Source organism: Pholcus phalangioides, unplaced genomic scaffold (genome assembly GCF_987345545.1).
Source record: "Pholcus phalangioides strain wild (caught in Gottingen) unplaced genomic scaffold, Ppha-v1.0 ptg000003l_1, whole genome shotgun sequence".
NCBI classification, from domain to species: Eukaryota; Metazoa; Arthropoda; class Arachnida; order Araneae; family Pholcidae; genus Pholcus; species Pholcus phalangioides.
Window position 1 is genome coordinate 45,994,006 of NW_028301596.1, and position 21,511 is coordinate 46,015,516.

General features: G+C 42.6%; 1 protein-coding gene across 1 annotated transcript in view; it reads left to right on the top strand.

Annotated features, from left to right (window-relative positions):
* The window catches only part of LOC149088694 (potassium/sodium hyperpolarization-activated cyclic nucleotide-gated channel 3-like), a 116,222-nt gene that overhangs the window by 49,899 nt on the left and 44,812 nt on the right, over positions 1-21,511 (top strand). Inside the window, exons 2-4 of the mRNA XM_089248993.1 lie at positions 6,165-7,028; positions 9,930-10,093; positions 10,192-10,466. Coding sequence (XP_089105119.1) covers positions 6,205-7,028; positions 9,930-10,093; positions 10,192-10,466 — 1,263 coding nt within the window. The 5' untranslated portion in view covers positions 6,165-6,204. The remainder of the gene's footprint in view (positions 1-6,164; positions 7,029-9,929; positions 10,094-10,191; positions 10,467-21,511) is intronic.

A 21,511-nucleotide genomic window follows, 5' to 3' on the forward strand; every position in this document is an offset into this window, starting at 1 on the left:
CCACAGATTGAAACTTTCAGTGATGAAATGACCAAAAAAATAAAAGATCTATTTTTGTGAAAATTCCTAAAATATGCCCGATCACTCAAAAATGCTTAAAATACGACCTATAGCTAGAAAATGTCCAAAAACATGGCATATCATAAAACTCTGTGCACTTTTCATAACGATGAAGGGTTCCGCGAGAACTTTTACCTCTGACATAGGCCGTAGTGGTACTGCAATTGCCCTGCTTTTATATACAAACATTGTCCTCCACCAGCAACAAGAACGAAGAGTACAATCGGGGAGAAAACACCCTCCTTGAGGTCGGTCAAATCGCCCCTTTCGCCGCTAATACGCTAAAGGGTTGATGGTACGAGTACTTCATATACATGTATGTTGTACAACCGGGAATATATCGATTTTATTTCTCTCTTACCGAAAAGAGCTTTAAATCGATCCGTAGAAATCGAAATATGATTTTGTTTCTTTTATGTAAGGGGTGGGGGGGGGGGGGGAAAACTAATTTTTACGGGAAAGGAAAATTTTCTTCATGGTATTATTTATTATTATTATTATTATTATTGTGTGTGTTCCCTTTATCGTGGCTGTTTTGCTAGGGGCTAAAATAAGTGATGCCTGATGAATTCCGAGTTGAGCTAAAAACGCATTCCTTTTTGTGACTGCATATTTTTTCTTGCGAGTCCTTTCTTAACTATGCCCCGAGGATACTTCCAATATACGCTGAATGGCGGTTTATGTCCATTGATATACTCGAGATAAATGTACTCGCTCTTTCTAGTATTTTGGAGGAGAGTGTGAGAGAGTTTGTTCTCTCCTTCCCTCCTTTATTTGGCAAAGGAAAAAGGGCCTCTCTTTCAACATTAAAAATAAATAGATCTATGGAAAACATTGAACTCTTTTGTGGTTTGTGTTTTGATGGAGAGAGAGAAAGGAATTTAGGTTATTTCTGGAGGAGAGAGTTGTGACGAAGAAAAAGTCGCATATTATAATTGTCATCGTCACTTTGAATTGTACAAATAAGGGTTTCTTTACGAAAGTTTGTAGAAAATTTTCAGTGTTATCTCTTGAATCTCGAGAAAAGTCTCGGACGGGAAAAATTACTGTTTGAACCTGGTAAAGCATGTTATGAGGAAAGTGCTACAGTAATGTCCCGCGTATTTTTCCGCAGATGCGAATTTCAAGAAACAGTTATGCGAACTTTTGAAGAAAAAGTGTGCCATTGTGTAAACCGCACATGCAAATTTGACTCATTAATAATGGCTCGTAATAATCAAGTAATGGGAGATATTGTTGTTAATTGGTAGATAGATAGATAGATCGAACCGCTCACAGCCCCGGACTGATGCAAAGCACCTTACTTCCGTTACCTCAAAAGAGGCAGAGTTGTGTCGGAAAAGTTAGCAAAGATTTATAGTGGTGGCTCCCCTTGCCCCGTGCTCGCAAGTTTCGAATTACTCGCGTCGTTCTCCCCATGAAGACAGCCATCAACTCGATGCAACGTACAAGCCATTTGACTAAAATGGGTGACTGAATCCAATGACTAGGGAGAAAAATTGCACGTGCGCCCAGTGGCACATAAGGGCCGGAGACCGCAGCCTGGGATTTCAAAAGAAGGGCGGAAAAGACTTGTGGACAAGAAAGAAGAAAAAGAAGCTGGCATGTTGAAGTGGGAGAGATCTGAGAATGGTCTAAATACACAATGCATACAAATTACATATATACAGCGCCTCGACTGTGACGGGAAACGAAGAAACAAAGCCTCCGTCCACAGCGCTGAACAGTGTGTTCTGCTCGCTCTTCCCCTTACAGAACATGCAATATATACACACACAGAATACACACATAGCCCGCACTGCGACGGGAACAATCAAACAGAGCCTCCGTTGACAGTGCTGGGCATTCACATTTGAATTACATGCATACATTATTTACTTTACAAAAATTTCCCTTTTTTATACTATTGGGAATGCACATAAACATTACTATGAAGGTAGTATTGGGTACAAATATCACCATGAGCTCATACAAATATATATTCAAGGTCACAAAATTACTATCATACTATAAAAGTGCGGCGGGAACAATCAAACACAGCCCCCGTTCACAGTGCTGGGTGGCAGCTATCACATTTGAATTTCCCATACATATATTTACATAATATATTTATATAATATACACTATTTACATAATATAAATTTCCATTTTTATATAATCTTATATATAAATGTGAAAGTATGTATGTATGTATGTATGTATGTATGCTCTTTATACAAATCTACAGTTTTAGACCGATCGTCGCCAGATTTTGCACATATACCAAACAGGACCGGGATTGAGCCGTAGACTACTTTAAAAGTTCGTCAGAGCTGGGCAAATGCCCGAAATGGGCGAAAAACTGTCGGGCAACAAAGGTTTTGGGACCTCAACAATTGCTTTCGGAACGTTTACTTTGGTTACCGTGGTTTCCAACAATGCGTTTCAGACGTGTATATGTGCCTTTACAATGGTTTGTCACACCTTTATTTCTGTTATTATAACAGTTTATTCTTTTATAACGGTTTGTCACTTTTCCAATTTAATTGCAGAAAACCCGGGAAGCGCCGGGTATTTCTGCTAGCCTATATACAGGTTGTCCTGTAATCCTGTAAGTGATAATGCGGCCTTTATCTCATCAACCGGATAGGTATAGTTTCAATTTAAAAAATGCGTAAAAGGCGTTTGAATAATATTCGCTGCACAAGCTGGACGTATGACGTCGCTAACAACAGAGAACAACAACTACGCTGACAAAACTGGGAATAAAAATGTTCAACGCCAACTGATGAACTCAATGTTTGCCTCAAATCATCAACACTCTGGCACGAAGTTAAAAAATTATCATTATCCACCAACATGCGAGTTCAACTGCAAAATGACTCAGCACTTCTATCATTTTCACATCAGTTGACCAACCACTAGACCCAACACTGGACCAATTACGTTACCAAATGGATTTTGCCAGTTGTTAAACTCAGTTCAAGAACTTGCAGACAAAGTCTTCCCAAACATTCAACAAAATCACCGAAACCATGAGTGTCTTTCTGAGAGCGATTCTGGTACCGAAAAATGACAGTGTGAACAAGATCAACGAAAAAATCCTAAAAACTATTCCGGGAGACTTCACATCTTACAAATCGGTTGACACTGTCACAGACACAGCGCAGACATTTAGTTCTGTATCCTGCAGAATTTCTGAACTCCTTTGGATATTCCGGGTGTGCCACCACACAACTTGACCCTCAAAGTCGGAGTACCTATAATGCTTTCAAGAAATTTGGAAACACCGAGACTCTGCAATGGCACCAGACTCTGCGTGAAAAAATTGCACAATTACATCCTTGAAGCAACGATTCTAACTGTATGTGCCAAAGGAGAAGACGTCTTCATTCCACGCATCCCAATTATCACTGAAGAAATGCCATTCACTTTCAAGCGATTAGTTCCCGATTCTTTTAGCTTTTCCTATGGCAATCAACAAAGCGCGAGGCCAGTCGTTAGCAGTGGCAGGTATTAACCTACTTGAGCCCTGTATTTCTCACGGACAGCTTTTCGTCGCCTGTTCGCGTGTTGGAAATCCCAAAAATTTGTACATCTACACACCAGATGGAAAAAGAAAAAATATTGTGTATCCACAAGCGATTGCCTGAAGATTTTAATTAAAATATTTAAAAATAAAAGTAATTTTTTCTTACTTGACGCAGAAATTTTTTTGAGTAAGAAATAATTAATAAGCTATACATATATAAATTTTTTACGGGGCGGGCAACGTCGCCGGGTATCAGCTAGTTGTTGATACACATAAACATTACTATGCACGACACATATATTGGAAAAAATGCCATAATGAGATCATACAAATATTCAATTACTAAACCGCCATCATACTATGAAATTGTATATACAAAAACATTCATAATTTATGCAGGGTGTATTACTAAAATATTATAGAAAGAGAAACTTTCAAAACCGCGCACTGAGAAAAATTCAGATCATTTTTTTCTTTAGTGTAATCCATGGATTGTAACCAAAGTGCTCTAGAACAGGGTTTCTGTTTTCGCCCATGGTTCCCTTTAGACCATTTTTTTTTCTCGTGGCCCCTTAACTTATCCAGCCCTTCCCAATCCCACACGAAAGAGCGACATCCGTCTTATCATTGAATTGATTTATTTTTTTTTGATTGAATTAAAGCAGTATTGAAGGAAATTTTTATGAGTGAGGTTGACTCCTGATTCAGTGAAGGTTTTCGTGGGGATTACACGCAGCCCCGTCTCTCCTCCACGGGCCCTCATCCGAAAAGATGTTCTGGAGAGCCTCTTACTTTAGCTCAGTGTTTCCCAAAGTGGGCAACATCGCCCCCTGGTGAGCAATGGAATGGCCCGGGGGGGGGGGGATAGAAGCTACGAGTATAACACAGTATCCTATGGGTTCACTTGAGTTACGGAGGCGATAGGAACAAAAAGTTTGGGAAGCTATGTTTTAGCCGGAAATAATAGCTTGCGTATTTACTTTACTTGATACGCAAATCATGGTACCAAATCTCATCCTGTAGGACCTTCCTACGAGGCCATGCCTAGATGGTTCCCATGTTTTAGGACGGCTCTGGTTATATCCAGGGCCATTTTAGCAGCATTAGGGTCCCCCAATCTTAATGGGAGTACTTGTATATAAATTTACGTACTTAGTCTGGAAAAATATAGTATCATATCTTATTATCGTTGATTCCCCTCACGCATTCAGTCAAGGCTGCGTCAGTGGGCGAATGTTTTAAGACGGCCCTGGCTATATGGGCAATTCTGTTTCATTCTGAAAGTAGGCACAGTTTGTCCCACCATATTTCACTTGAAGCATCATTTCTCTTTATATCTGAATTTCCCCCCCCCCCTTAGCAGCCTATGTCATAGCTTTAAGGTGGGGGGGGGGCAGAGCTGACAGAATTTTGCTGACGGGGGATGGGGGGGTCAAAATGGTCAAAAATCTGCTGACGCATTACTTGAAAGGCCCCCCCCCCCCCTAATATGTCTTCGTCCATAGGGAGGGATAGAAGGCTTTGATTGTACGTAGGATATTATGGTACTACTCCTGCGCCACCACTTGACAAGAGCCGGAAAGAAAAACCGTTCGAGATCAGCTATTAAGACTAAAATGAATTATCCACTTCGGATTTTAGCATAGTGTGTTCGTAAACTTTGGCAAGAGTTTTTATCATCTTTTCACAGAAAAGGTGCTTTGTTATGATGTATTATGAGTTTGAATTCCTACCAACTAGTCTCGATCTAGGAAGGACATTATTAGAGAGCAATCTGAGGAGCTATTCTCGTTTCTTCCATTTAAGACCGTAACTAGACGGCTTGGCCAGCTGGGATAAACACGAATTTTGGTGTCAACATGAAATGGTGAAGATGTGAGTCCAAAGGTGAATTCGGTATTTGTATGAGGGTAAAGTATAAAAGTTCAAGATTTTTCCACCAGGTGGCATTTCGGCTGTTATTATCATGTAGCGCAAATACAATTTAGTAAACCGAGGTAATTCTTCCATCGCTCTACCTTCATCCATTCAAATTCATTCAAAAAGTGGTTATGGCTACTTGAAGATCTCGTATAGAATGACATATGCAACCTCTGAGAATCCTTTTGGGATGCCCGGGAGCAAAAAGGATAAATATACCCGTATGAAAGAAATAAAGAACATTGGAAATTTCACAGAATCTTGAATAACTCCGGAAATATGACAGAAAGAATCGCGGAAGTCGACAGCGTAGTGGTATGGCAATACAAGTACGCGCCAAATAATAAGAAAGGTAAGAACGCCATCTGGTGAAAAATTTAGGAACTTTTTGTGTTACCTTCAAAGAGCTAAGCAATATAGACAAAAAAATTCAACAACTAGGTCGTATAGAAAAGCATTCAGTTAGTGTAAAACACACTCGGTTATGAATAATGTATATGAAGACATTGAAAAGAATTAATGTACTTTGGTCAGATGCGGTCACCACTTGGTGAATGAATCCGAAAAAAATTGAGTTTTAATGAATCGAAATAATTCATTACATTTTATGTGTCATAATGTGGTTCGTGTCTTGATAAACCTTTTCATAACTGCTACGTTCTTTTTTTTTTAGGGCGGGCGTAGCCTCGGGCGTGGGGCGGCGCCTCACTGGTATGGATGCAGGCCCTGGCAAGAACCGTCGTCACGCCGCGACGCCACAGCAAGCGCCAACGCTGAACAACGGACCTGGTCCTAACCAGCCACCTCACCCCGATGCGCCGCAGCAACAACAACAACAACAGCAACATCATCATCACCACATTCAGCACCCGCCGCAACACCAGTCCCAGCCACTACCGTCGCTTCAGCACCAGCCGCAAGGACAGAGCCACCAGCAGCAGCATCAGCAGCAGCAGCAACCGCACTACCAGCCACCGTACCAGCAGCAGCGCGCGAGGAGCGTCGGCACGCCGAATTTCCGATTGGCCAACGGCAGGGTGAACAGTGCGACCTTATCTCTGCCAGCGGAAGACGAAGACGATGCCAGGGCGCCGCCGATCAGGAGCACGTTGTACCGGCAGGACTCGATCAAGATCAGCATCGACAACACGAACACTTGCACGGACTCTGTGGTCACTGCGCTGGGCGATGATGAGATCATCGTCAACGATTACATCTCCCAAGAGATGAACTTTCGGGATGGTCGTCAACCCGCGACGGCGGGATCCTCATCCTGCAAGGACTCGTCCACCGGTGGCGTCGGCGGCGGCACAGACAAAGACGAAGTGAGCCTCTACGGCACCCCCAAGGAAGAGATAGGACCGGCGATCGCCGAAGTCAAATCCTCTTTCATGAGGACCCAATTGGAAGCCCTTTTCCAGCCCTCGGACAATAAACTAGCCATGAAGTTATTCGGCAGCAAAAAAGCCCTCATGAAGGAGAGAATGAGGCAGAAAGCGGCCGGGCATTGGGTCATTCATCCCTGCAGCAAGTTTCGGTACGTGTACATTTGTATTTACTCTCTCTCCAAACATTTTACATACAGTATAGCAAGGGTAGGCACTGTGTTGTCATGTGGGCATCGTACTGGTTCGAACCCCGTTGACGGCACAGTGGTGGTCGGCTGTGAAGTTGGTTTTGTTTTCCAGCTTTGAGGCACGAATGCGAGTCGGTCTCAAATCTGAAAAAAGTCTCTCTGCAGAGAGTAGGTAGACCTACAACACGATATTAAAATAACATGAACATTAAAGCATTCCCATCTTTAATTTAGAAAATGGAAGACAGATGGCAGCACGAACATGGAACAAGCGCAACTGGACAGCATAAATACGTTAGGGCCACTCAGAAGACACATTCCGGCATGTGCCGATTCGTTAGAAATTCTGTTGAGGAATGTGTACGAGGTGAAGTAGTAGTAGTAGTATAATCCTTTTGGAGAGTGTGAGTCACTTGAAAACGTGTCACGGGCCGCTTGAGTGATCTGTAACTGTGCTGCGGTAACTCTACGGAACTGCACCGCAGACAGATTTAATTCTCTGTAACTGTGCCGCTAGTCTTTTAAGTGATCTGTGAATGTCCCTCGGGTATTTAAGTAATCTGTAAATGATCTGTGAGTCTTATGTGATCTCTCCAAATGTCCTTAATGAATGTCTCGCGGATCACTCAAGTGATCTGTGAATATTTTTCCGGTCTCCTAAGTGATCTAGAACTGTCTCGCTGATCACTCAAGTAATCTGTGAATTTGTTTGATCTGGGAATGTGCAGCGTAGTTCAATTAGGGTTCAGATAACAGGCCACATCAGATGACTCCGAGGCCCTCGGGTCATAGGTTTAACATGCATGCAGTATAGCTATGTCCAGTTGTGCCTAGGGGTAATGCAAGATAGCTTCCCGACGACTCGCCTCTGGGAGCATCCGGGGGAACAACTTTGTTCTGGAGAGCCTCTTACTTTAGCTCAATGATTCCCAACGTGGGCGTTAACGCCCCCTTGGGGGAGATGGAATGTTCCAGGGGGGCGGTAGAAGCTACGGGTATAACATAGTTTCCTATGGGTTAGATTGCGTTGGGGGCGATGGGACAAAAAAGGTTGTTAAACCATGCACTAGAGGAATCCGCCAGCATGAGAGGCTTGGTGAACTCTCCACTCTCGAGCTTATGGTCAAAATAAGAATCAAGAATCAAGTCAGGTCAAATGTATTATTTAACACCTACTTGTGTGTGTGCGCGTGCGCGCGCTTATGGGGGAAAAACTCCTTTATTTATGAGCCCTTGAGAATTACAAAATTCATTTCTCGATGACGAACGCATTAACATTTTTTATTTACACTACACGCGAAAAGTGCGCGTCTGACATTCCTCTTACATGAGAGTCCGCGACTTACATATTCTTCAAATCTTCAAATCGCGAGATACTAGAAATCAGAAGATCAAAAATCAAAAGTCAGCAAATCAGACCCCCCCCCCCCGATGCTGACTTAATACTTGAATGACCCCTAAGTCATAGTTGATCTGGGACCTCACCTTAGCTAACTCCCTTTGCATCAATTTATAGTCACTTGCTGTATTTGAGTGGCTAGCTGCCCGTTTCACCTTCCTTGAGCTGTTCTGGTGGTGGTGGTGGCAATTCACGCACCTCTTGTCAATGGTCCATTCTAAGAACTTGTGTCCCTCTTGACCACAACTCTTGCAGCACTCTTTCGCCTTGAAATTTTTCGCTACATGTCCAAAGCTCCAGCATCTGAAGCAATGAAGAGACTTTACGTGTTCTTCTACTGTACAGCGGCTCCGCCCAGCATATACATGACCAGACTTCATCTCAATGGAAGTCCGTGGGTGAGTCTTCTTCACCTCAACTTCTTCCTTCAGTGCAGTGAACTGATCCTTCAGAATGTGTATCACTTGTTCTGCTTCTTCGCCTTTGTCTCCTCTCATCTTTGCCCTCCCCCCATGTTTCGTTTGGTAAATCCAAACTCCCTCTTTGGTCGGCCCAAGAGCCACCCAGCCCGAACCATGAGGAGGGGGGAGGGTAGCCTTTCCTACGAGAGTCAGTGATTTAGTGAGATTTTTAGTCGTAGTTTTCTCTGTATTATACCGAAAGGTGAAATCGCTTACTCTGTAGTCGTACTAATTAACGCTTGCGATAAATTTTTCATAAGTAAATGCATTAATATTTGTGACTAAATCCGTTGATTGTGACTTTTAGCCATGAAGTCAGTCCAGCTTGTACTAAACGAAAGCAGGAAGTCCGACCTATTGCAGATGAGCACCTCTGCAACACCAAAAGTTGCTCATTACATGTGCCTGATTTCGTACTCGTGAGTGAAGTCTTGATGCATAACTCCAGTTAATCTATCCCATTCAAGTTTCATCCAATAATTCATATTCTCAGTTGGAAGATACATCAAAGTTGCCGTGTGGATGCTCTTCTGGTGCTCATGACTCGGAAAATATTGGATACCCCCCTGCCCCCCGTCCCTACTCCAAGAATGAGCATGAATTCTAAAAATTCGTGATGCGTCAACTTTAGTTATGCCGTGAAATCGGCCAGCATTTCGGGAGAGGAAATTATAAAGAGAACAACAAAGTTTCCAACTTGCGCGTCGAGATGCTTCGAAGCATATGGAGATAACAAATCTATTTTAGGCAAAGTTTACCTACTCTTCCGTAAAAAAAATCATTGAACATTGGAGGACCGGACACACCTCACTTCACATCTCGCAGAGAGATATCGAAGTTTTGCCGAAGGATGAATGTGTCCGTAAACAAACAAACATAACAAAATCCATAACAAATCAAGTGTTCTCGTAAAATATAGGGTCATACAGTCACCCCCCCCCTCTCACCACGCAACATGAATGACATTAAAATTAATTTTGGTTCTTATTTTTTTTTTTTTAGGTTCTACTGGGATTTGTGCATGTTATTCTTTTTGGTGGCCAACTTGATCGTTCTTCCAGTAGCCATTTCTTTCTTCAACGACGACTTGTCCGTCCGGTGGATCGCCTTCAACTGCCTGTCGGACACAGTCTTCCTACTCGACATCGTCGTCAACTTCAGGACGGGTAAAAAAACACCGATTTCTCCGACCTCCTCCGAATCATTTACCGCACCAGCCTATCTGGAGCGTGTCTTAATTTTTCTTTTAATTTATCTGGCCTAGGTATAATGAACCAAGACAACTCGGAGCAAGTCATCCTGGACCCGAAACTGATCGCTAGGCATTACTTAAGAACGTGGTTCTTCTTGGACTTGATAAGTTCGATCCCCTTGGACTATATCTTCCTCATATTTAACCCGGACTATCGGGACAACGTGCAGATCTTGCACGCTGGTCGTGCTCTCAGGATCCTGCGCCTTGCCAAGATGCTGTCCCTCCTAAGGCTACTCAGGCTGTCCAGACTGGTGCGCTACGTGAGCCAGTGGGAAGAAGTATATGTAAGTAATATAGGTGGATTGTATATCCGAGCATGTAATTGCATCTCTTTCTGTTTGTCTGCAGTCGAATTCGGGTTATGGGTGCATGTTTACAAGGCTGCGTCCATAAACGGAATAACATTGGGTCATTATAGACGTATCTAACTTGCACCAATTAAACAAACGTTCAATAACCAAATATGTTCCAGAGAAAAATATTTCTGAGTTGGAAATTTCTTCGCCCCCCGGCAATTACAAGGTTTCCCTATGGTTTTGTCTTCCCTCCCTCCCTGTGCACAATTTATTGATGGCGACTGTAGCTGACACGATGTCTCAGGGAGTGAGTGAACCAGATGGCTCCTCGTCCTTTATTATACAACATAAGATGCATCTCAAGCTTCTGTTATCTTTAGGGCGGGGGGGGGGGGGGGTTTAGGAATGACTCTTCCGAAGGCGGCAAGATGTCGTCTCCTGCCCCCAGCATCTTGTAAGTGTCTCGTAACTCAGCCGAAAGAAAGCATCGTGAAGTCATGGTGCCATTGGGGGGAAGAGAAAGGAGGGACGACTCGGGTGAATTCGGGGCTTATTCAATAAGATGAGAGTGGAAGCGATCTCACAAACCAGAGCCACCAATCAAATTGTGTACAGGGCAGAATACAATTAGGTAATTTCCTTGAAAGAACTGTTCGATTCGGTCTTCATCAAAAGAAACCAGGTGCCGTTCTTTAACAGTGAAATATTTCTTCCAGAATTCTACATGGGAAGAAGAAACACAAGAAACAATCAGAAATCAACACATTCTGGAATAGGATGAATCATTTATAATTGCAGTGGCAGCTTAATAAATGGGAGGGAAATGTCCGTAGCCCGAGCTAAACGCCCGCCCCCACGGAATGATTGAAAACATTTTCATTATTTTTTAGATTTCTATCTCTTCAACATTGAATTTTATTTGGAAATTTCTGATTTGATTCAGCATTTTAGTGGAAAGAATTTCTTAATGAATTTATTTCTGTGGTGGTCGAGTGGTTATAGTGCCGGACTCGTGATGCGAGGATCCGGGTTCGAACCCCACAGTGGTGGTCGGCTGAAGTTGGTTTTCTGTGGTTCCCAACTTCAAGGCGCGAATGCGAGCCGATCTCCCCGTTAAAAAGTCTCGCCACGGAGAGCAACAGTCCTACAACGATAAATCATTCAACCATAACACTTCACTCATAGTTAGTAAAACTGGGGGCAGATGACAGCACTACACATAACAAGCATTACACAGAAACAAACTTTACGTCAGGTTGCACTACACGTACACGCACATTCCCGCATGTACCGATTCGTTGGGGGGTTCCACGGGGGGGGGGGGTGCATGTGTGGTGTAGCAGTAGTAGGTAGGGGCTCGGGGATCCATGATGTTCTTAAGTCAGCCACCTCGTTGGGCAATTTGCCTGTTGTGGTGTTGTATTTGTATTTGTATTTTACAGGAATTAAAAGGGGTGGGGAGATACGAGGTTTAGGCACTTTTATTAGGGCCACCCTGGGTAAATACGTTGCTATATTTCAGATTCATGGGTTCGAGAAGTGATTATAGTGCCTTATTCGTTTTCACCTTTTATCCCCTTACGAGGTGTTTCAGAATGGACTACCTAACTTTGAAATGGCGTAACTAGAAAACAGTGATAGATAGAAAGATTTATGTAGGATAGAAGTAGTATAGAAAATAAATATGAATGTACTAGAGAAAGATGGGACAAGTTGTTCATTTCATGGATATAACTGGAATATACCAAACACGCAGGTTTGTGATATTAGTTACAACTTTGGCTGATAGGTGGCACCATATTCTTTTAAACAGTGGATGATGCTGCCCTTCGTAAGCATGGGTCAAATCGCTTTGCGATGGATTCGAAATGGTTTCCTTGCCCAAGCAAAGGCATGCGAAAAAAAAGTGAAGGGTGTGTGGAGCTTCAATCCACTTTCCTGCAATGTCTCTCTACTGCAATGCATGCGTATGCCTCACGGGTGGACTATATAAGCTGATATAGCGTTTGGGCTCAAAGGCTGAAAACAAAGGCTGTTCAACCTTTTGGAAAATGCAGGTTGTTTAATTGATTTGAAAAAGCGTCGCGGGCCACTTAAGTGATCTGTAAATGTGTCACGGGCTGCTTAAGTACTCCAGAACTGTGTCGCGGGTCACTCAAATGATCTATAAATATGCCACGGCTCACGCTTAAGTCATGGGGAAATGCACCGCGTGCTACTTGAGTGGTCCAGAAATGTGCCATGGGTGACTTGAGTGATTTGGAACTGTGTCACGGAAAACCTGAGTGATGTGGTGCTGCACCGTGAGCCGTTCAAATACTCTAGAACTGTATCACACGCCACTTAAGTGATCTGCAAAAATGTCGTGGGTCGCTTGAGGGATTTGTAAATCTCCCGTGGGTCACTAAAGTCATTTTTCAATGTGCCGCGGGTTACTTGAGTGATGTGGGACAGTACCAGGGGCCACATAAGTGATCTGTAAATGCACCACTAGTCACTTAAATGATCAATATAAATTTGCCACTTAGTTCATTTTTACAAAATTAGGTTTGAGGTCACGGGCCACATCAGATAGCTCCGAGGATCACATTTAGCCCGCGGGGCCATATTTTGAGCACATATGCTGTAAACAATGACCTTCGAATGGCCCCACGGAAAGAAGTAATGAAATAAATCGACTGAGCTCCAAGGGTGTTGGTCGAAACTCTGATTAATTTCATCAACAGTATATTTAAATTGCATATTTGAAATTCCACGGCTGCCCGTATCAAACGAACCACTTGTTCCATCCTTCTATCTATCACTGTTTCCAAGTCCATGTCATTTCAAAGTTAGGAAGACCTTTCTAAAAGCCCACTTATGACACCCACTGCTATTTCATCATATAAATGATAAAGGCACTGTCACGAATTTCACGTTAAGAAGACAGTCGAAGGGGAAATGCCTTCCCTGTAATGACCTTCGAAGGCTTCGTAATTATATAACACACACACTGCCTACCAATAATTTTCTCGGTACCTACTGGGTTTATGCAGGGTGCCCCCCAAACAACTCTACCACCAGCTAAAATCAGAGGAGTGATAGTACACGTCGAGGCAAGCAATTTTCCGCACGCGAAAGTCGCAGCCCATTTATTCGGAGGATGCGTTTGGCCCACAATACCGAAGTCACCAAAATATGACAATGTTACTCACACGATTAGGAGCGACAGGGAAATTTCTCCCTTCCATCAATCACGGAGGAAAAATTACTATCGCTCCTTTCATCTCTCTCTCTGAAGCCCCGTTTACATGTGTAAGATTGGGGGGTTGCTTTGGTGATTATTACCTTCATGGTAACATTTTTTTTCCTTGTAGGGGAAAAAAAGAGCGACGGAGATCCCTCAAACCACCCCGCCCATCTTTTTTTGCGGAAGAATGGTGAGTGACTTCGACCTCCTCTCCCACAATCCTTTGCGCCATGGAAACTACTGTTAGCTTCTTTGTCAACTATCTTGAGCGAACCACTTCCGTTCAGCCCACGTAACCAGTGACAACTTCCGGAAAGAAAGGGGAAATACCGGCATGAACTGAACGCCATTTAAACGGGTTATAGCGAAAATCCCTGTTACCGGTAACTTTCCGCGAGACATTTTATTTCCCATGTAAACGGGGCTGTAAGGTATTATGTGAGAGAAAATATTTTTTCATTGTCATTCCCAGGATCCCTATTATAAGGATCCCCCCCCCCCGTTTTGAAGCAAGTGGCTTATATTCAATGTTTAATTGTGACTCTAGGTTCCGTCACAAAAAATATGTTTGTCTTGACGTGTGCCCTCAGCGGTAAGGTTCTTCAGGACACTAGCCCCGTTCACATGTGAAAATATTGCGGTAGCATTGGCAGTTCTAGCACCCGCTTGACGATTTTTTTTTCCTTCGTAAGGAAAGAAATTGAGAGCAGTCATTGGTGGAAAATTCTTGATGCGGGTTTTAAACCCGCTTTTTCTATCTCCCATGTGAACGGGACACCTGAGAGTATCCTGCCTGTATATACACACTATTACAGGATGATTTCAAAATTGTCCTTGACGCCTTTTACTAGAGAACCGTTGATCCTAGAGGTATACTTCCAATTATAGAAAGTTTCCAACTAACGTGTAGTGCTCAGATACGTCATTCATGTTGCAAGGGGTTTGGTACAGTTAACTTTTTATACGCACACCTTGTCCTAAAAAATCCTATGAGAGAGTGGTTACCGATCTCTCCTGAGGCGAACAAAAAAATATTCATTGTTTCTTAGTGCAATATTAGTAAGGATATTTGAATTCAAAATCAGACACTAGTTGGGGGAAGGGACAACAGAAAAACGAATCAAAAACGCTTCTTTCCCCCTCTTTTATGCTGTTCTTTCCCAACTTTTCTCCGATTTTTGACATATTATATCAACGAATATTGCACTAAGAAACGTGGAATTTTTATATTTTAATTACTATACAACCCTTGCAATATGAATATTGTATCTGACGTCCATACGTTATTTGAATATTTTTTCTAATTGGAAGTAGTATGCCTCTAGGATCAATGGCCAGTAAAATGCGGCGCGGTGGTGGAACTATGTACGCCCGCATATTAACCGTGTGTAGCTGTGGTCTCGACAAGGTCTTGGACCATTGCGGCACAAATTTCATATTATTCGAACAGCGGTTTGGATTTAGTGGCAACATCAGTGTTATTTTGTATGGATACCTAAGCTGTAATTAATCGATTGTCTTTCAATGCCTTGCCCTGTATTTTTCCCAGTGCCTAGTTATCTGCGCTACTGCTGCTGACCGTGGCAGGGCCACTCACTCTCTAGAAATTCCAGACCAGTGGCTTTCTAAAGGTCGTCCGTGGTACCACGGCGGATGTAACTAGGGGAGCGTTTATGGTTTTGCCACCCTTCTTCCATTCTAATTTTCTTAACTACTCTTTCATCGAATTCGCTACACTGTGCTTTAACCCCCTTGGTCTCCAACCCCCACTCCTTCAAGTGCGCCTGTGTCTCTAAAGTCACTCTTTTAGTCACTCAAATGATTGGCACTGCTTTGATCACTCACTGACCTAGTTCACTCACTCCCCGTTTCCCTTGCTGCATTAGCAGAGCCGGATTTATTGAGGGTTATGAAAATTTTGCCACCCTTTTCTCCATTCGACTAATTTTTTTGGCTGCTCATTCCTCAAATTTGCTGCCAATGGGCTATATAGCCTGCTAAGCTCCCCCTCCCCCGCTACAGGGTGTAACTAAGGAATCCGAAACATGTGTTTCAGAAATCTGGATATAAATAAAGCGAGTGACTATATATGAAATAGTATACACACACAACACAGGATATCCCCCGTTTCCCCTTATGTTCTACCAAGGGTGTGTGTGTAGGCAAGTGCAAATTGAACGAAAACCGTACGTATGGTAGTCGGAAATAAACACAAGCGAACACAACAGGAAATGCCCCTAAACAGCACTACCCGTTGCCGATACACGTAGGTGCCCGGACAGTTATTAGTAGATATTGGTGTGGCGCGTGTATTATGATTTTATGTACCTTTCGTGCTATACCCTCGCATTTTTTTCCCCTCTAGCAACAACTTTTTTTTTTCCGAACATGGTCCGTATCAATGTCCGACTATAGACATACAGGGTGTACGTAACCTGTTCTGCCAAACGAGAGGGGGGTGATAGAGAAGCCCAAGTGGGAACATGAAACACCCTAGGAACCCTGTCTAATTCTCGAACCGTTTTCGAGTAATGGTGGATAATCGATTATACAGAAAAAAATGCTTCAAGACTAAAGAAAAACCACAGAATTCATGAAGTTTCTGAGAAACCTACACGCTAATTAAATACATACTTGAAAAGAGCAGAAAAACATCCCATGAGGTGATAAATCACTGAAATCGGTGTTTGTCCAAGCGCGGGTCCAGAGGGGGGGGGGCCGATGGGAGCGATCACCCCCTCCCAAGAGCCCAATAATTTGAAGAAAATTTGTCTGTCCCGTAAAATACGGAACGATCCAATGCATCTACACAATAAGTCACTTCTCCGACTCATTGCCTTGGATCCCCCTACCTTCACTCCATTCGCAGCTGAAGATGTCTGTCTCTGCTTCATTCACAGCTGAAGATGTCTGTCTCTGCTTCATTCACAGCTGAAGATGTCTGTCTCTGCTTCATTCACAGCTGAAGATGTCTGTCTCTGCTTCATTCACAGCTGAAGATGTCTGTCTCTGCTTCATTCACAGCTGAAGATATTTGTCTTGGCTTCATTCCTGCAAATGAAGTCGAGGCAAACAACTTCAGCTTATCAGGCAACTATTTTAAGATGCCTTCCTCCACTACGTTCGCAGCTGAAGATGTCTGCCTCTGCTCTATTTACAGCTGAAGATGTCTGCCTCTGCTCCATTCACAGCTGAAGATGTCTGTCTCTGCTTCATTCACAGCTGAAGATGTCTGTCTCTGCTTCATTCACAGCTGAAAATATTTGCATTGGCTTCATTCCTGCAAATGAAGCCGAGGCAAACATCTTCACCTTATCAGGCAACTATCTTAAGATGCCTTCCTCCACTACGTTCGAAGTTGAAGATGTCTGCCTTATTCAAAGCTGAAGGTGTCCGCCTTATTCAAAGCTGAAGATATCTGCTCTAGCTTCATTCGCAGCTGAAGATATCCACCTCTGCTGCATTCGCAGCTGAAGATATCCACCTCTGCTGCATTCGCAAATGAAGCTATCTGCCTAGGCTCATTCGTATCTGAAGATGCCTGGCCTTCGTTCCATGCGTGTAGCTGTATAACTTCGCTCAGGCACGGATCCAGCGAGGGGAGGGGGGGGGGCGATGGGAATGACCACCCTTCCGAAATCCGAGTAACATCGGAGAATTTGTCTGCCCCGTAAAGTATGGACGATTATTATGGGACTAACTTACACAATTCGCCACTCCCGTCACCTCGTCCTGAATCCGCGCCTGTGTTTGCCCAAGAAAACATTTTAGTAGATTTTTTCGACAGTTCGATTACCCACTTGCCAATCTCTCAGCGCTTGTGTGTGGATCCCCCATCAAAATACAGAGGGAGGGTGCCGCCTAATAGGATTTTTTCTGCAAAATCAAATTGTCGCCAAAATCTGTAACCGCCAAATTCGGAGTTTTCGTCGAATATCTATTGAGACGAATGTTGATTTCAGTTATGTATATTGCGAACAAAAGGCTAAATTTCCCCCGAACTACGACACCGAATACCATGAGTATTTTGTGAGTTCTTTACAAAGCTGGTGTAATGGACGAGTTCTTGGTAAATTTGACCGGTTGTACCTAAAAGGGTGTTTGTGGAATGAGCGAATAAAAATTTTGGCTACAATTCGATTTTCAACTTTGCCAATGTTTCAGCGCTAGTACCACGCCATTAAGTCCGGATATTCTGATGGAATTGGTGTCACTTATAGGGTTTTTTCTGCTCCTTTTTTTAGATGCGAGCTTAGTTTGTGTGTAGGTCTTGCAGAAGTCGTTGTGGTGGTTGAGTGGTCATAGTAACAGACTCGCATCGCGAGGTGCCGGATTCGAACCCCATTGACACCACTTCTGAAATATAGATGGCATCTTTGAAAAATCAGACACAACACTGGATACGCACTCAGACTGTTAGGTACGCACACATACACTTCCGGCACAACTTTGCTCGGTTTAAAAGAAAGAAAGGTCTTGCAGAAATTTGTGTTTTTTCAGACTTGACACATTTTTGTTCAATAATCGAATATCCCCTATAACTCGAAAACGGTTCGTGATTGGACAGGGTTCGTCTGATGTTTCATGTTCCAACTTGGGCTCGTCCATCGTCCCCTTTTCGTTTGGCAGAATAGGTCACGTTCACCCTGTGTACGGAGGAATCCAACAATATGAAGAAATATTGTTGCGAGGATCCACGAAGCATAGACGTCATGTAGTCTAACAGATACGTGTATGGGTTCATCTATTGTACACGCCCATACATTATAACAGATAGGAACGTTCGCAGTCTATAGACTGCATAAAAAAAAAAATTTACCAGCGAGATTCCAGCCAGTGATAGTCTATGGAACTTGGTTACGATAAGAAAGCAGACCTGTTAGAACATGACCCTACATCCACCCCGAACTGAGCGCAGTGAGTTCTGGAGCGAGAGGCGACAAGGCAGGAACCCAGAAGTCTACAAGCGTAAAAAAGCCGATGAGATGATCTCGAAAGCCGCCAAGGAAGGCGCCGCCGATTTGGCGACCGTGGTAACCGGAATCGTTACGCTAATCTTTCTGGGCATCATCCTAAGCACGAGGGTGATCGTGTCCCTGATCTACATCTGCGCCATAATCCTGAAGCTCGTAGCCGGCGTCTTCCGCGTCGCCGCCGCAGGCCTGTCGATCGCGGTGGAGATTTGCCATCTCGCGAACGTGTACGTCTTGGAGCCCATCTTCATCGTCATAAACGTTGCCTATCCGAAGGCGGACTTCCTGATACCGGTCGCCGGATTATACTACCTGTGGAAGTTCCTGCGCGATCGGTACAAAAAGAAATCTTACTGATCTCCCTGTTTTTGAATGCCGTGTACCGAGGGAAGACGGAATCGCCATTTGAATGGGACTGTCCGGATGAATGTGCTCATAATCATACTTAGGAGCTATGAAGCGAAGTTTGTTACGCGAGTTTATGAAATAAATAGGTTGTTACGGCTATGATTATGTTCACCAGTGAGTTTTGAGGTCAGAAGTTTAAGCTCAAAAAGCCACAAATCCTATGTAAAGAGATTATCTTTGCTGCTTTTATTCATACTTGACCGACTCCTAATGATAGTGTGTTTATGTTTCCACTTGAATTTCATAATTAGAATCAACACCAAATTAGAAAAAAAGAAACTGCAGAAAAGTCGCCAAGTATGGATTCTCAACAAATTTTGATTATCTATTTTTGGCGAATCGGCGATAAATCTGGTGAACCTTGTCCACAAGTTACAAAAAAAGGAAGAAGAAAAACAAATAGGAGAAAAGGAAGGAAAAAATATATAAAAGGAAAAATAGATAGAATTTTTTTGAGTCTTTCTATTAATCCTCACACTATTCTCTTTCGCTCTCGCGTGTAGATAGTAGAAAAATATATATGTGAGGGAAAAAATCACTAGCGGGAGTATAGGAAAAATATTTCATATAGGGAAGAATTGGTTCATAGGGTTATAATAAACTTTGCGATGATGAGGAGAAAGGAAAAAGAAAACACAAAGAACTGGATTTAATTTATTCCACTGATGTGTGGATGTCCATGATCTCGTAAATAAATGCTATCATATGAAGGGTTGCATAGGTCGAATGCGTTTCGAACAGAATTCCCCTTTCCTTAAATACGGATTGCTCTCAAAGTTGGTGTGGTGCATAACTGCTACTATAAGTCACTAAAACCTCTCAAATTTGGAGACGAACCCGATGTGAGACCAAATTTTTATCAATGGGGGAATTGTTTCCTGTCACCTCCATACTATCACCCCAACTGACCATCGAGAATATTCCATTAAAAAATTATACCTATTTTTTTCGTTATATATAGAAGGGGTTCTCAAAAAACTTTCCTGCTCCATTGGCTCACCAGAGCTCCTAAAAATTTCAAACGCCTCCCACGAGATTCCTATAAATCGATGTAGACACTTTATTATATACAGGGTGGATATTACCGACCGCCCAATACACGCGATTCCTTATGAAAAACTAATATTAGAAAAGGGGTTTTTTTGTTTTAGGATCGGACGAATATTTTTGAAATTTTGTGACGTGTCAGTTTTCTAACGGTTAGTTATGCCACAAACAACCAACGGAAAAAAAAAATCCCCATGAAGAGGGTTGCCGCTAATTGAAAATGAAAATCCCGTTAGAAACCAAGTACGATTGGCGCTTTCCCCCCCCCCCTCTTAGTGTAGAGCGATGATAACTTTGTTATAACGTGTTACCTTCGTTCCAATGTATTGGCAAATTTACACCAGATATGTAAAGTGTTAGCCAAACGAGATCTATTAGGACAATTCTCCCAAAATCAACACTTTTTTTTGACAAAATGTGATAATTTTTTTTCAATGTTAAGTCAATTTTTCTCTAGAGAAAAGACAAGGAAAAAAACGTTTTGCACAGAGAGGTTTAGCTTTCTCAATTACCCTCAGGGTTACAGCATTGCTGTGCGCTTAAAAACACCAGTTATACGTTTGGTGCGCATTCGTTGAATTTGGCAGGATTCAAAATTAGCTTCATAATGCGCCGTAACTCCATAATTATTGGTCAAATCAGAAAAACTGTAAGCATTTTTCCATATTAGTTTTTCACAAAGAATAACGTGTGTAATTATTGGGCGGTAGTGTCCCACTCTGTGTATAGATCTTATTTCGTTTTCAAATACTAAAGAGTTTATACTAGGGTGACCATACGTCCGGGTTTTTCTGTTCTTTTGGGCGCTCCGACTTTTTATCGAAAGTGCCCCGTTTTTTACACGAAGCTTACTTGAATTTTTATTCTTTATTGAAGTCAAAGAATGAAATTATTTTCCCACTCATAAATTATATCAAGATAATTACAATTATAAATAAGAACATTGATCTCTCACATTTGTCTTTGTGAACGTTTTATTTCGTGGAATTCATTTAAATCCACTGCAATTTGCAGTAATGCTTTATTTCCCGCCATATTGATGTTTTTAGTCATTTTTCCAATATTTGGCAACCTTTTTTTACTTTTGGCGTCATTTTTGGCGATAATTGGCGATGTCCCGTATTTTCCCGTATTTGGAGTCCCAATTTCTTCCGAGGAAATATGGTCAACCTAGCTTATACCCATAGTAGCTTTGAAATTCCAGAATTCTAGCACCCCGCAGTTTAACAATTCCCAGTTGCATAGATTAACAACTCATAAAAATAGGATTACGGCTAAAATGTAGATATTGCCCTTATATATTTTTAACGCCAAGCTTATTCATCCGAATAGCTATCTACTGGGGCCGTTTTAAAAACATCGTGGGCCACCTGGGC